General features: G+C 51.4%; 5 protein-coding genes across 5 annotated transcripts; all 5 read left to right on the forward strand.

Annotated features, from left to right (window-relative positions):
• Positions 1-61: 61 nt before the first annotated feature.
• On the forward strand, positions 62-2676 carry HMPREF1120_03227 (uncharacterized protein). The gene is made up of 2 exons (XM_009157284.1): positions 62-991; positions 1129-2676. Exons 1-2 carry the CDS (start codon positions 404-406, stop codon positions 2512-2514), a joined length of 1974 nt encoding a protein of 657 aa, XP_009155532.1. The 5' UTR covers positions 62-403; the 3' UTR covers positions 2515-2676.
• A 2589-nt stretch (positions 2677-5265) lies between these two features.
• Positions 5266-6296, forward strand: HMPREF1120_03228 (enoyl-CoA hydratase; the record flags this gene model as incomplete). The annotated part of the gene is made up of 2 exons (XM_009157285.1): positions 5266-5621; positions 5672-6296. The coding sequence occupies 2 exons, from the start codon at positions 5266-5268 to the stop codon at positions 6294-6296; spliced, it is 981 nt and encodes a 326-aa protein (XP_009155533.1).
• A 546-nt stretch (positions 6297-6842) lies between these two features.
• HMPREF1120_03229 (glutathione reductase (NADPH)) lies at positions 6843-8534 on the forward strand (the record flags this gene model as incomplete). Its single annotated transcript, XM_009157286.1, has 6 exons — positions 6843-6991; positions 7041-7875; positions 7931-8160; positions 8211-8336; positions 8389-8449; positions 8502-8534. 6 exons carry the CDS (start codon positions 6843-6845, stop codon positions 8532-8534), a joined length of 1434 nt encoding a protein of 477 aa, XP_009155534.1.
• A 475-nt stretch (positions 8535-9009) lies between these two features.
• On the forward strand, positions 9010-10620 carry HMPREF1120_03230 (uncharacterized protein; the record flags this gene model as incomplete). The annotated part of the gene is made up of 1 exon (XM_009157287.1): positions 9010-10620. The coding sequence occupies one exon, from the start codon at positions 9010-9012 to the stop codon at positions 10618-10620; it is 1611 nt and encodes a 536-aa protein (XP_009155535.1).
• Positions 10621-11254: 634 nt separating this feature from the next.
• Positions 11255-13821, forward strand: HMPREF1120_03231 (uncharacterized protein; the record flags this gene model as incomplete). The annotated part of the gene is made up of 3 exons (XM_009157288.1): positions 11255-12341; positions 12398-12920; positions 13020-13821. The coding sequence occupies 3 exons, from the start codon at positions 11255-11257 to the stop codon at positions 13819-13821; spliced, it is 2412 nt and encodes an 803-aa protein (XP_009155536.1).
• Positions 13822-15203: the final 1382 nt, after the last annotated feature.

A 15203-nucleotide genomic window follows, 5' to 3' on the forward strand; every position in this document is an offset into this window, starting at 1 on the left:
TTGGGCGAGTCTTGGAACGGTGATTGGCGGAGTCTCCATTTGGTGGTGGCACTACTACTAGTTGCACTCTTATTTCCACCGATTTTGAGTGGTTTTGTTTCCAGAACACTTCAATATACAGCAGCCTTTTCTCCCGGGAGATTATGCTGCTCGAAGTAAAGCTTTGGGAGAAGTCTTGATGGTTCAGCGACCTTGTTGTGACACGCCCGGTCTTGTTACTTCGAGGACCTGACGACGCGGGGAAGTCCTGGTCTGGCCTCCTTCCGATGCTGATCCGAAAGGCTTGCATCGTCCCTTCAACTGACTTTACTACAACGTCTGGTATACTGTTGACCAGCTGTGCCTCCGGCAGGACCTAGAAGCATCTGGTCCGAATGAATGCATATGGATTCTGTCATATATAATGGGCTCCCGAAGCAAAGACAAACGACCGCTGGTTGACCCGACTGCCACACAGGGGCCCTTCATCCAGCCGGGCCTCGAGGACCCCAACGCCCCACAACCGACCGAGACCACGAGCCTCCTCACGAAGCCAAAGACGAGCGAAGAGAAGGCTCATGATGTCCATTATCGCAACATCTCTGGGCGGCGCTTCCGGTTTCTGTTCTGCAGCATCCTCTTCGGCTCGACCATTGCCTTCTTTGACACCACTTTGATGGCATCGGCTCATCCTGTCATCACGTCCTACTTCCACGCATCCAATGCCGCCTCTTGGGTCAGCACTGTCTTTTATCTGACATCCACAGTGTTTCAGCCGCTCTATGGCCGCTTGTCAGATACGCTTGGCCGACGGCCGGTGTTTCTGACCGCCATTGTGATGTTCTTCGTGAGCACGGCGTTGTGCGGCGCCGCATCGGATATTGGCAGTTTTATTGCTGCCCGGGCTATTTGCGGCTTGGGCGCCGGCGGCGTCATTGCCATGGCAGGTATACTGACCAGTGATGTGGTTAAGATTGAGTATCGCGGGATCTATCAGAGCTACTTCAACGTGGTACGTTATCACGACTTCAAGTCTTTAACCTCAATCGCTCCATGATACTGGCGCAACTCGGCAACAAATTTCACTGCACCATGTGAGGTTCACTACGTACAAAATGACTGATTTACTGACTGTATGTTCTAATGTAGGCTTTCGGCATGGGCAACGGCCTAGGCGCAGCATTGGGCGGATTCCTCTGCGACCACTTTGGGTGGCGAGCAGCATTCTACCTCCAGCTCCCATTTATCTTCATATACGGATTTCTCGCGTACTTGTCATGCCCGGAAGATCTTGGACCGAACCTAGCCAAGACGCAGGGCAAAACCATCCGGGAGGCGTTCAAGACCTTCGACACTCTGGGAGCCATCACGCTCACCGTGACCGTGACCTGTCTGATCCTCGGTGTCAATCTGGGCGGCAATGTCTTCACCTGGGGCCATCCCTTGGTAATCAGCAGCCTGATCTTGTCGGCGGTATCGGGGGTATTGTTGTCCTTTGTGGAACGCAAAGCAGAGTTCCCAATGCTACCCTTGAGACTGCTGTCAACCATCCCCAACGGCAATCTGATGTGGTCGAACTTCTTCGGCGCGATTGCCACCAACACCATCTTGTTCAATGTGCCCTTGTACCTACAGGCAGTGCGGCAGACATCGCCGACTGCATCGGGCTTGTTTCTCGTCTCGCCCCTGATCGGCGTCAGTGTCACGGCCGTGTTTATCGGGTTCTACATCACGGCCACGCGTCGGATGAAAGGACCAATGACGATCGGGACTTCGTGCATGCTACTCGGCACGATTTTGGTGACGTGTCTAAGGGCAGACACGCCCATGTGGTTGGTGCCGATTTTGATTCCCTTTTGCTCCATCGGACAAGGGTTCTTTTTCCCTGCCGCGACCATCGCCGTCCTGGCCTTGAATTCCCAGAACGAGCAGGCCGTCGTCACCACCACGCTCGGTCTGCTGCGCAACTTGGGCGCCATCAACGGCGTCGCCATCAGCAGCTGGATTCTACAAAATGCGTTGCTCGTCTATCTAGACCGCAGCGTCAGTGCGCAGCCCGACCAGGAAACAAAGGCCCGCATCATCGCCACGGTGCGCAAATCCATCGCCTCAATTAGGGACTTGGATCCCTTGCACAAGGGCGAGGTCATCAATGCCTATGCGCAGAGTCTGCGCGTCACTTTCGCCGTCGGCATCATCTTTACCGTGCTGAGTATTTGTTTGGTTTGGCCCATCAGGCTCCCTAGGTTACAGGGTGAAGACGATTTGGATACGAACCAGACGTCCGTATTTGCCCCAGTGGCTGAGGATGGCACCGTGGATTACTATGACGATGATGAAGAAGTCATAGCAGATGATGATGAAGATGGTGGTACCATCGGAGAGACGTCTTCGCTCGGTGTCACGAGGACAATGTCCTCTATATACCGCACTGCCACGAACAGGAGCGTCAGGACCGCCCGGTCTGCGGCGCGGACATTCGCTGATCTGGAGAGGCGGCCTAGCTTTGACATGACTATTACCTCCTCGATTTAGGAGGTTAGTTTCGTGAGATCTCCAGTGATTGACAGATTCCTCCTTGTACAGAAGTGTGTGTAGCGGTATAGTTGAACGGATAAGAAACATACATTTACCTGTCAGGTACATAGGTAGTTTATGGTACAAATTCTACCACTTGAGTAATATATACTATTACCCTTATATGGTCAGTTTCACTACAGTAATTCAACATGACCAGGTGGACCTTCGACACGGTCCCAGGACTTCCGTTTCTAACATTCCAAATAGATATACCAGGCATTTCTACAGTATCTACCATACGGCTTCTGTCAAGTCTACTTGACGCTGCTTTCAGCCGCCGCACGCAGAAAGCGCAATAACGTAAGCCTGTACGTACACCAACCTCCCCTCGTACCATAATGTTTCGTGCAAAAACGAAACATAAACCAAACCAGCAAAAACTTTTCCACGAACCCCGTTGTAAGGGGGTCGTGGTAAGTGAAACCCGGGTTCGCAGGGTTTTTCCGTTTTTGCGGCCGCTGGTTGGTGTTAACCCGGGTTCGCAGGGTTATTCAATCGCTGGTGGGCGTCAACCCGGGTTCACAGGGTTGTGAAACTAATTTATTTCTGTTTGTCGCAAGCGTGGTTCGAACATGAGGACGGATTCGGGTTCGCCCAGTCGATTGGCTGCCTTCCGCCGTTTGGCTCGAAAAGCCAACGTGGTTTGACCTGGGCCAATCGGTGCTGGGGGTCTTTGCGTTAATTGAGGAGGAATTCCGGGACTGTGATTGATGAACCTTGATTATTCTGGCAGTGATGCGGTGAAGTGAAGTGAAGTGAGGTCAAAGTGAAGTGGACGCAGATGTTGGGAAGGGCGGCCGCCCGAGGGGAGATGGGTTTAGGGACGGATGATGGGAGGCCGTCTGAATGTATTGCACAGTACCTTCGGCAGTCAAGGAACGGAGAATTCAGATGAGAAGCTTGGATGGTTCACTTGGGCATGCAGATGGAGATGGAGATGGAGATGGAGATGGAGATGAGCATTTTTATCTTTATCATTGGGTTTATGAAGAAGCTATTCGGATCTGGGCTGGTTTCAGCATTTGCGTGGAATACCTACATAGGTAGCATGTCTGGCACCCTGAAAGGCTGTGCGTAGCAGATACCAGACGCGTCTTGAGCGACAAGAAGGCAGACGAGGTGCAGGCGCAAGGAAGCCCGGTCTCAGCGAATTGATGAGATCTCAATGCAAGGCATTTCTCATGTCCCGGAGACTACAGCTCGGCAGCTATGATAGTGCCATGCCAGTGTATCGGCTGTTGAGCTCGCAATGGAAGGTTGTAACAAGCGTCACCGGCAGCAAGACGTGAGAAGGAAGTGACGGTTGTTGCAGTGACCTCAACCGGGAAAGGCGGCACGTGACCCTGTTGCCCAGTGACACACGAAGTGGACCGTGCTCAGTCTTACGCGCTGTCACGTGGTTTCCATTTCCGACCTTTCCCTTTTGGATAATTTTCTCTTGGCAACCCTGTGGGTATAAGTATTTCGATTTTTCCTCCTGATCATCTTCCTTTTCCTTTCTTCATACTTACCTTGTGGGAGCGGCTCAGCTCAAGAAGTGAGTCCGCTATGGCGGTGTCCCTGCATTGCACATCGCGGTGGATGTCGCCATTAAGTGTCCTTCGGGGCTCTTATCCGCGTATTTTTTGGCTCCTATCATCTTTTCATCACTGCTTTTGCCTTGAGCAAAGCTCTGGAGAAGAGGTCTAAATCTGTAGGTCGTGGTAAGAAGGAAGCCCGGAGGCCCGCAGAGTGGTTGTGTCGCACGTAAGTAGGTTGACAGGTTGGAACTTGTACTGGTTGGTGACCACGTCGCTGCAGGGGTTGGATCGCCAGCGCAGCCCTCAGATGGATCTGAGAGAGAGAGTCCACAGGAGTTTACAGGGTTTGCTCTGATTGACAGGGTTTGCTCTGATGAGGGCTGTTACAGCGGAAATACGTTCACTCTCCTTTCAGGCTTGGCTTTCGAGAAACGATGGCAGCGCAAGCAGCTAGAGCGCGCGAAATCTCTACAATGTAAATGAAACTTGCGTTCCTGGTCTCATTACAGGCTTCTCAAGTAAATTCTACGAGGTACATCGTCCATATTGGTCTTCTCAAGTTCTATCGAGAACTGAGAGTCCAAATGCAATACCACGATGAAGACACCAGTAGCTTGCGCGAAAGGACCTGTTCATCCTTCAGCAACCTCCTCTGCTATCCCTGCCCTCGACCGCGCGCGCAACATAACTGGCCTGGCCGCAGGCAAGTCGTGAATGGAGATGGGAAATACTACACGCATGGAGGCGCGGTTTACGGCATGTCCTAGTTCAAGAGGCAAAAAAGGCTGGGAAATGCTGTACAAAATTCGGATTCCCAGATTGTTAGAGCCCAGTTAGGTGTTCAACCCACGCAGACTGTCATCCGGCTACCATCCACCAGTAGAAGCAGGCGGATGGATTGATTTTGGCTTCTCTTTCGTCTCGATTACTATCAAACACGTTGCGGCTCTACCAATCCCCGCATCTGAATCTCCGGACCCCAGATCGCAAACCGCGGTGTCAACAGATTTATTGAGCCGAGGATAAACTGATCACTAAAACACAAAGTCATCCGCGGACCGATGAGTACCTTAAGTCCATGCTTGCAGAAGATATTACTAGATGACTGTGCCAACAGGTTTGTACGGTTCCCTCCATTCTTCCCCATCGCATTCTACTCAAGCCGCACTGAATCATTGCCGTCAACATGCCTCGTGAAGCACGCCCACCTCTGAAGGTGCCGGAGTCCTATACTACTCTCCCACTTCGACATGTTAAGGTCTCCCATGTGCCTGAGTCGTCTCCCACGGCAACACCGGTCATTTTGATCACTCTGAACAGACCACAGAAACACAATGCCTTCACCGAGGCTATGCGCGTGGACTTGGAACGGGTATACGAGCTTATAGATGTTGATCCACGCGTCAAGGTGGTAGTTTTGACGGGAGCGGGAAGAAGCTTCTGTGCAGGTGCCGACCTCGAAATTGGCTTCTTGGGCGCAAAGGATGAGAACGGCCAGATCAAGAATCCCAAGACGGAGCGTGACGTTGATCATCGAGATGGGTAAGTGAGAACGTTACAGCTCGCGAATGCAGACTGACATGCTTTCACAGTGGTGGAAGAGTCTCCCTGGCCATACATCACTGTTCCAAACCTACAATTGCCGCAATCCAAGGTGCCGCTGTGGGTGTCGGCATCACCATGTGCTTACCGGCGTGTATCCGGATCGCCTATGCAAAGGCAAAAGTAGGCTTTGTCTTCAGCAGACGAGGCATCATTATGGAAGCATGCTCTTCTTACTTCCTGCCTCGATTGATTGGTCACTCACGGGCATTACACCTTACCACTACTGGCTCGGTTTATCCTGCAGAGCATCCCCTGTTCGGGACACTGTTCTCGGAGACGTGCTCGACACCGGAGGCAACATTGGCACGAGCGCTTGAGCTGGCCGACGAGGTTGCAAAGAACACGTCAACTGTCGCGACAAAGATGATGAGGGAACTCATGTACCGAGGTCCTGACAGCGCCGAGGGCACGCACCTGCTCGACTCAAGAATCATCCATGGTTTGTTTGGCAGTAAGGACAATGTAGAAGGCGTGCAGAGCTTCCTCGAGAAGAGACAGGTTAACTTCACCGGGCAGGTGCCGCAGGACGCCCCAGACTGGTATCCTTGGTGGCAGCAGGTCGATATTGGTGACAAACCAGCCGAAAACAGGGGATCAAAGTCGAAGCTGTAAATTGGGTGGTTTTGATGTAGATTCTCATATAACTGCTAGATACATATCTATACCCATCAAACCCACCCCAACCAGCCTCAGCTTCCCGATACTTACCCTAGCCCCATGGCTACCTTATACTTGAGAGTAGGATTGGGGCATGTTGTCCTGCATGATTTTATAAGCAGATAATCGTCGAGACTCCGGCGCCGGCAACTGACATTGTCTCATTGGCGGACTGCCTGTCGGGTCCCCGGATTGATCACATCATCAAACAAAGATTTGTGCCAGCAATTGCGGTTGCAGGACGAACATCTACACAGTTCGGGGTTCATTATTAAAGCCATCTGCGCCCGACTTCTCGTTTTCTTTTCCCCTCGTGACATGTCCTTTGGTGCCTCCCGTCTTCTGAGGCAGTCTGCGACTACCGTCCGTGTCGGCAATTTCCAAAAGCTGTTGCACAAATCCACCACGATTGAGCCCTTGCGCCTCGCTCCCTCCTCCCCTCACGCCTCGGTGTCCAGGCTCGCCGGTCTCTCGCGACAGTTCTCCTCTTCTTCCGTGGACATGGCCCCCATCACGAAGCAATATGACTATATAGTCATTGGAGGAGGATCCGGCGGAAGTGGCACAGCCAGAAGAGCCAGTGGCTGGTATGGCGCGAAGACCTGCATTGTCGAGGCCGGGGCGTCGGGAGGCACCTGTGTCAACGTTGGGTAAATGTTTCCAGATGAAGCCGTTCAGTGCTAGGCTAACTCAAATCAGATGTGTGCCGAAGAAAATGACATGGAACTTTTCCTCGATCAACGAAACCATCAAGGCAGGGAAGCACTACGGTTACAATTTCGATAATGGGTATACCTTCGATTTCAAGAGTTTTGTCGAAAAGAGAGATGCCAGGATCAAGGTTCTGAACGGCGCATACGAGAACAACTGGGCAAAGGAGGGCATCGACCTGATCCACGGTTCGGCAACCTTCGTCAGCGAACATGAGATGGAGGTCAAGCCCCATGACGGAAGCGAGCCATTTAGGATTACCGCACCGCACATTACTCTTGCAACTGGTTCGTACGCGACCACGCCCAAGGGCATTCCAGGTTCAGAATATGGCATCACTTCGGATGAATATTTCCAAATCAAGCACCTGCCCAAGAAAATGGTTTTTGTCGGCGCAGGTTACATTGCAGTGGAACTTGCAGGCGTTATGAATGCGATCGGCGTAGAGACGCATATCTTTATCAGGCACAACACTTTCCTCCGAAAATTCGACCCAATGATTCAGGAAACCATGACCAAGCACTATGAAGACATGGGAGTCCATGTTCACCGCAATCACCCGGGCATTAAAGAGGTGATTCAGCTACAAGCCGCCGCTGATGCATCGGATCCACGGGAGAAACAGCTGAAGCTTATCATGAATGACGGGACGGAAATGATCACCAACGAGTTATTGTGGGCCATTGGCAGAAGTCCTGAGGATCGGGGTCTTGGACTGGACAAGATTCCCATCAAGCGCACTGAGTCAGGCCATATTGCGGTGGACAAGTATCAGAACACATCTGTCAACGGTGTTTACGCTATAGGAGACGTGACGGGTCAAGTATGTGCTTTCAATATCCCGCGGTTGATACACTCTAACCTTGTTTTCTTTCCAGGCCGAACTCACCCCGGTTGCTATTGCTGCTGGCCGTAAGCTTGGAAACCGGCTCTTTGGACCTCCCGAGCTTAAGGAGGACCACCTGGAATATGACAAGATTCCATCTGTGGTGTTTTCCCATCCCGAGGTGGGCGCCACTGGCTTGACAGAGCCTCAAGCCATTGAGAAGTACGGCAAAGAGAACGTCAAGACCTATCACACCCGATTTTCCGCCATGTTTTACGATGTGTATGTCATGATATTTCCAGGGAAACTTGCACAAACTAACTTTGTTCCAGATTTCCACCGGAAGAGAAGAAAAAGGAACCCACGGAATTTAAACTCGTCACCGTTCTTCCAGACGAGAAGATCGTGGGGCTACACATCCTGGGCAAAGGTTGTGATGAGATGATGCAAGGCTTCGGGTGAGTTGAAGTAGCCCCGTCTGTCTTGCTGGATAGCTGCTAATGAGTACAGTGTCGCAGTGAAAATGGGCGCGACGAAGAAAGATTTTGATTCATGTGTTGCAATCCACCCGGTAAGCCATGGTTGTCTGCGTCTGATCGCTGGGTTGAGCTAACAATAGATAGACGAGTGCGGAAGAGCTTGTCACTTTGCGATAGTACGCTACGGATAGAATAGAGCAGAGTATCGGCTGTCAGCGCGTATCATTTCGCCCAATACTAAGTATTTGATAGAGGAACAGCATGTTCCTGTTTGGGACTAGTTTGTCACGATCTTAGTAAGCCAATATCTGATGACGTCGTTTCCAGGTGTGAACAAAGGACGCGTCTTTAATGCTGCCAACTCACAATAAACACGAAATCGAGATGAATGAAAGTTGTAACACCGCCTGTTGACAGTCTCTTTGTCTCACCAACACTGGTGCATGATGCTCGTCTTCACGGGCTAAATCACCGTTTATTGCTGCTGGTGATAAGCCTTCTTTGACCGGTGACCACAATGACCACCCTTCTTCTTTTGCCACTCTCAGCTTCCATCACGCAAGGCTGAATGCACGCCAGTAGCAGCCTCTTCTAATCAGCACTATTGTTATTTAATTCCGTTTTCTTCTTCTGCGCCTTAAATTGGCCCAAAATGTCTGCTATTTCAAAGTCTTCTCTGGATGGTTCGTGGGTGGTAGAAGATCAGAACCAAGACAGTCTCAGTGAGGGCGACAGTTCCGACAGAGCAGACACGACCCAAAGCCCCAGAATGACAAGAGTGCAAAAAGACAGTTCATCTGAAAGACCCTTTGTGGCTCCACGGTCAAAGCCGTACAAGCAAACAAGATCTATTCCTACCGAGCCAGAATTCATCATGCCTTCACCTTCCACCACGACTGTGTTGCCTGTTGCTGATAGGCTGGTCAAGAAGCGCAAAGGTAAAGGTGCTTCCCTGCCTTCATCACAAGAGCACCTCCACAAGCAGCCATCAGGCGTATCTCCGGCGCAAGACGTTCCACAAGAGACAGTCGCTTCCAGAGTACTCGATCAAATGGTGCTTATACTGGGCCATGCTGCTGAATGGACACTCGACATCATGGGCCAAACGCTAAAGGCGTTGAAGAAGCCTATCTCTTGGGTGCTGGCCGCCTATCTTTTTGCTGGAATGTTGATGTTCCTTCAGAATCTTCTCACTGCATCGATCTACACCGCGCTGTCGCCCATCTGTCGGATCCCTGGCATATCTTTATTCCATCTACCAATTTGCCAGTATGCTTCGTCTGATCCCAACGCTCCCACACTTGACGCAGGCAGTTCTGCTCCTGTTGAGTTTGACGCGCTCATGAAGACGCAATCGCACTTTGAAGAGATTCTATTCGAATCTGCAGCTGGCATCACCTTGCCTTTGGACATGAAGAGATCAGAGACATCAATCCGCGATCTGCGGCAAATCGTCCGATATTCGCAACTACCCTCACGCAACGAATTGACACTCGAATTCGACGGATTCATCGAGACGGCGCGGATAGCTAGCTACGACTTGCAAAAGTTCAACTCGCATGTCGGACGTGGCGTGGATATTGTGCTGAGCACCGCACGCTGGACCCAGCGAGTGCTCGACGACATGGCCACGAAAAAGTCTTCGCGTGGGGTGGTGCCGTCATTCATTCAGGACCGATTGCTCGCACCATTCAAGCCTGTTGAGTTCAGTGAATCGCGGCTGTTGGATCAATATATCACACATACACGAGTGATTGGAGATGAGATTGAACGGTTGATAGAAGAAGCCCAGGCATTGCTGTTGGTGTTGCAGAATCTCGAGGACAGATTGGAAGTGATACATGGCGTGTCTATGCGTGACAATATCGCCGCGCAGGCTGGAAAGGACGAGATCCTCGGACACTTGTGGACACTACTTGGTGGGAACCGCGGGAAGTTGGGGAAGTACAACAAGCAGCTCATGTTGTTGCGCGAGGTTGGGCAGTATCGCAAGATCGCATATGCACATGTCTCGGCGACGATTCTCAAGTTACAGGCTATGGGCGCGGAGCTGGAAGAGTTGCGCACACGAGTCGCCAGTGCCGAAGTTCTCCAACATCATCGCGAAATCCCGCTGAGTGTACATGTGGAAAGTATTCGTCTGGGCGTGGAGAGGCTACAAGAAGGCCGTGAGCGCGCCAGGCGGATCGAGCAATCTCATGTGCGGAGGATCGTTGATGGGGTTGAACCAGAACCGGTCATGCCTAGGCTGGGCGAGGCATGACTGCCAATGCCAGACATAGAGACTGTCACGTCGGAGGAGCTGTAGTTCTCTCGGAATCTGGAATACTTGAAGCGCTAATAGTTGAAAGGGTGCGAATGTCTGCTTGCGCGCTAGATTTTGACCAGTAGCGTAACGCTCCCATGGAGGAACTGGACGTATAAATACACAAGCGTCAAGGCTGAGAATATCCGCCTTTCACCGGACAAGGCTGAAGACCATCATGGCCATTCGGACAGAAATTCGGATCGGGACGGTCTGTCTGCAGGATAAACCAGTCGCAGATGGTGGCATGGTCAGTGTAACATTGATGGATTATGCTGTCAGACGCCGTGTATTTTTAGACTCCGGCAAGCCTGTTTGCTGCCCATGTCTTGGCATCATCAACTCTCCTTTTTCGATGCCAGGAATTCATGGCTCAACTTCAGCGCCTGAAGATCATCATAGACTCGTCCTTCTCAGTCTGCTTCGAAGCTCCAATACTATGCGCTACGACAATAGCAAAGACCCGGATGCGGTCATCTTTTGATTGCGCGGCCAAGACATCTCGGTCGCTGCTTCCGTTTGCCGCCGGCGAGGCGCCTTGCCCGGGCCCCTTGATATCGGGCAGCCCCATGATACATCGCGATTCAACACAATGTGCAACGAGAAAGTCAAGCCGCTCGGGAGGGTGTCTGCCCAGATTCGCACCCTCTTCGACCGACATGTCCGACCCAGCCTTCCAGCCGCTTCCTTCATCAATCTCCACTACCTGTACTTCGGGGTAACATGTCTCCTGGCGAGCATCATCTTCTGGGGTTCATCCACTCCACCAAGGTCGGTCTCATATATTGACAGCCTGTTTCTCTGTATCTCGGCCATGACGGAGGCTGGCTTGAACACGGTCAATCTGTCGACATTGAATACATGGCAACAAGTGATTCTATTCCTCCTGATCATCATTGGGTCGGCTATATGGGTGTCCATTGGTGTCTTGTACGTCAGGAAGCGCGCTTTCGAACGCAAGTTCGCCGAGCTCGCTGCCAGACGGAGAAAACGGCTGCAGCGGCCTCGCTCGTTCAACTTTTCTTTCTCTAAGCGGAAAACAAGCATGTCGGATGCGGATCATGTCGCTGCTGTTGCCTCCGGTGCCGTGCGTGGCCGCGCAATACCCAACGACCAGGTAGATCACGAACATAAACGTTCAGACTCATTGAGCCATCATCGGTCACCATCAGACGAGAGGTTGCGAATGTCCAAAACTGCCACTGGGACAGATGAAGGCGACAACCCAGAGCGGGCCGGTCACATTCGGTTTCGGGCCGATGTTGCGGCAGGGGATCATGCAGATTATCTGCCGCATCCCATCAGGCGCCATCGTACCAGTTTTCTCGAAGGCAGTGGTGTTGGGGCCAAAGGTCTCGACAACCATCCACGAAATGCACGGCCTGTCGATTACTACAATGATCATGCTGATGAAAGCGAGGTTGATGGCGAATTCCTGTCTCGATCTCGCAAACCCATTAACAAATACCTAGACACGGTCAATGGATATCTAGGACGGAACAGTCAGTTCCATCATCTTAGTGACAAGGAAAGAAAGAAACTCGGCGGTATCGAGTACGATGCTATTTGTCTATTGTCATGGGTGGTGCCTGTGTACTTTGTTCTCTTTCAACTGCTGGGCGCACTGGGTGTGGGTGCCTGGATTAAGGTGAACCGGCCAGGGGTGTCATTGAAAAATGGTGAGCAACCGAGGAGCCTGGTTAACCATATGCCGTGTCACTAACCGAGTCTACAGGGCTTGATCCTTTTTGGACCGGGGCATTCTTTGCCATTTCCGCCTTCAACAATTCCGGCATGGCACTACTTGATGCTAATGCAACAGCCGTGCAGACCAGCTACTATGTCTTGCTCACTCTGAGTTTGTTGATTCTGGCCGGCAACACCTGCTTTCCTCCTTTCTTGAGGTTGGTTCTGTGGACGATGAAGAACCTTATTCCTAAGAGCTGGAACTCGGCAGAATGGCAAGTTCGTCGTCGTACATTGGAATTCTGTCTCGACCACCCGCGGAGAGTTTACACCAACTTGTTTCCAAAGGCGCAGACGTGGTGGCTGGTGTTTTCGGTCGTTATGCTCAACGGAATTGACTGGTTGGCCTTTGAATTACTGAACATCGGCAACCCTACTACTGACTCGATCCCAGCTCATTTCAGGGTTTTAGATGGCTTGTTTCAAGCATTTGCCGTCAGAAGTGGAGGATTCTATGTGGTCAGCATAGCCGGCTTACGGTCGGGCTTGTTGGTGTTGTATGTTTTGATGATGTAAGTTGCCAGGTCTTCGCCATTTGGCATGTCTGGAAACCATTCCTAGCTGCGGGGCCTACATGCATTTTCTTGTGCTGAAGCTAACACTGATCTCAGGTATATCAGTGCTTTTCCCGTGACCATGACCATCCGCAACACCAACGTGTACGAAGAACGATCCCTTGGACTGTATGCCGAAGATTTACCGCTCTCTCCGCATCCTCAATCTGCTGAAAATGGTGCCTCCGACGAAAAGGCAGCTGCTCGCCCGAGAAGCAAGAACAAACTCCTCCACGGCCTCAAGAAGACCATGACCATGACCCATGGTCAGAGTATTTCTTCGCCCATGAACAAGGCTACATTTCCGACTTCTTGGACTCGACAGGATTTTGTCCGCCAACAGCTCCGCAGTCAGTTGGGACATGACCTTTGGTGGATTGCCCTGGCCATATTTGTCATCACTTCGATTGAGACTGGTCAATTTGAGCGTGATCCCGTTGTCTTTTCCACCTTCAACATCATTTTCGAAGTCACGTCCGCATATGGTTGCGTTGGCATTTCGACTGGTGTGCCCTGGAACGCATACTCGTTCTGCGGTGCCTGGCATACTGCCAGTAAACTGGTGCTGTGTGCCGTCATGCTTCGAGGTAGACATCGTGGTCTACCGGTTAGCATTGATCGGGCCATTTTATTGCCGGACGAGAGTCTGGCTTGGGCCGAGGAGGAAGACGCGCATAAACGTCGGGCCAGTTTTCATTCCACAACAGCAGCGGCAACCGCGACGGGACTGGGAATGGTTCCCTCGCGTCCGTCCATGTCGACAAGGGAGGGTCTGACAAGGCCACGCACCGCCAGTTTCGGCGCTCCTGGACCTAGTGTTCGTCAGGAGACCGAGCGTGATGTTGGGGATATGGTGTAACCGCCATACCTCTATGCTCTCCGACCGACAAGTGTCACTGGATCTCGGTATCTTTTCTTGATCCTACGGATGAAAACAGCAACATGCGAATCGTGGCAAGGGGCAACGTTCGGAGTCGACAATATCGACCTTTGACATTCACGCTGGGATCTGAGGCTGAGTTCAGCCTCTTGCCTGGACTACACTCCGGCTCCGCTGGACGTTCTGAGTCCGGCACAGCTCAGATATGTCTCAATACAGTCCGTTGATCACAATATCCCCATGATTGATATTCATGGACCTCGACAACACTATCACCACCACATAATTCCAGCGCTACAACATTACCAATATGAATATGGGCGATGTACTAGTCTGATAACATGCCGTCATTCTTCCCTTCATATGGCAACACAATTGGCCCATCCAGACAAACCTCGCCATCGTCTCCACAGCCAACGTCTCGTCCGCTTCCACGGCCTGCACCGGAGAACTTCCGACCAACTCGGGACGTCAAGCTACAGCTACTGTTGGCATATTGGCCATCATCTCATTATCTCTCCGACCAAGCACGCATACATAGACCCTCCTGGGTTGGAGGGCATAGGCGTTTATTTCTTCTTTGAATTTTGCTTTTCTTTGTGCTCTTAGCAGGTGGTGAGCGTACTGTACGTTGTTTATTTTTCCTTCGCACACGATACCCTGTCGAGTTTGCATCTTTCGGGCTTCTTAGCGCTACCAGCTAGTCATTTTTTTGATTCAATGGATGTTGCCGGTTTTTACCAAGAACACACCGGGGATCTGAGACTCTTGGAGCAGGGCCGCAGTGCTGCTTGGCCACACGAGTAGACTGTAGCTGGTGGCCTAGCCAGTATCTTATATTGGAATTTTCTTTTCCGGATTCGGCATACCGCGTGTCTGTGAAAGACGTTATGAACGTACAAATTGTATGCTCAACTGTGGTGGAAAAGTACGCTTACTACGTTCTTCAGCCTGATTACCTGGGTAGGTAGGTATTGATGGGTCAAAATTCTCCCACACCAGGACTGGACCAGGCACGACTTGGATAAGAATAGACACAAAATTGGAATAAAGGAACAAGATGCCACTGGCAATGGCAAAGATGCTGGGGAACGGCCTGACGCTTTGTGTCCACCGACACGATCCCCCAATGCCTTTTTTGTTGTTGTCGTTGATCTCGTTTGAATTCAGGTCGACAAACAAAGGGGATGAAACAACGGGAAGAACCGACAATATTAAGCAGAGACATTCGTCTGAAACAATGAAATGGGAACTAAGGGTACCAGGTAACACTCCTCCCTTATCCACGGACTGTACCCCGTGTGCTTCGCTCCATTGAGTCTTGACCTGTTACCAATTTGTCCATCTATCTGTTGCCAACC

Source organism: Exophiala dermatitidis, assembly GCF_000230625.1.
Source record: "Exophiala dermatitidis NIH/UT8656 unplaced genomic scaffold supercont1.3, whole genome shotgun sequence".
Lineage (NCBI taxonomy): Eukaryota > Fungi > Ascomycota > Eurotiomycetes > Chaetothyriales > Herpotrichiellaceae > Exophiala > Exophiala dermatitidis.

Coding starts and splice junctions, on each gene's coding strand:
- HMPREF1120_03227 (XM_009157284.1), top strand. CDS start 404: ATGGGCTCCCGAAGCAAAGACAAACGACCGCTGGTTGACCCGACTGCC. Junction 992..1,128: donor ATCAGAGCTACTTCAACGTG/GTACGTTATCAC, acceptor GTTCTAATGTAG/GCTTTCGGCATGGGCAACGG.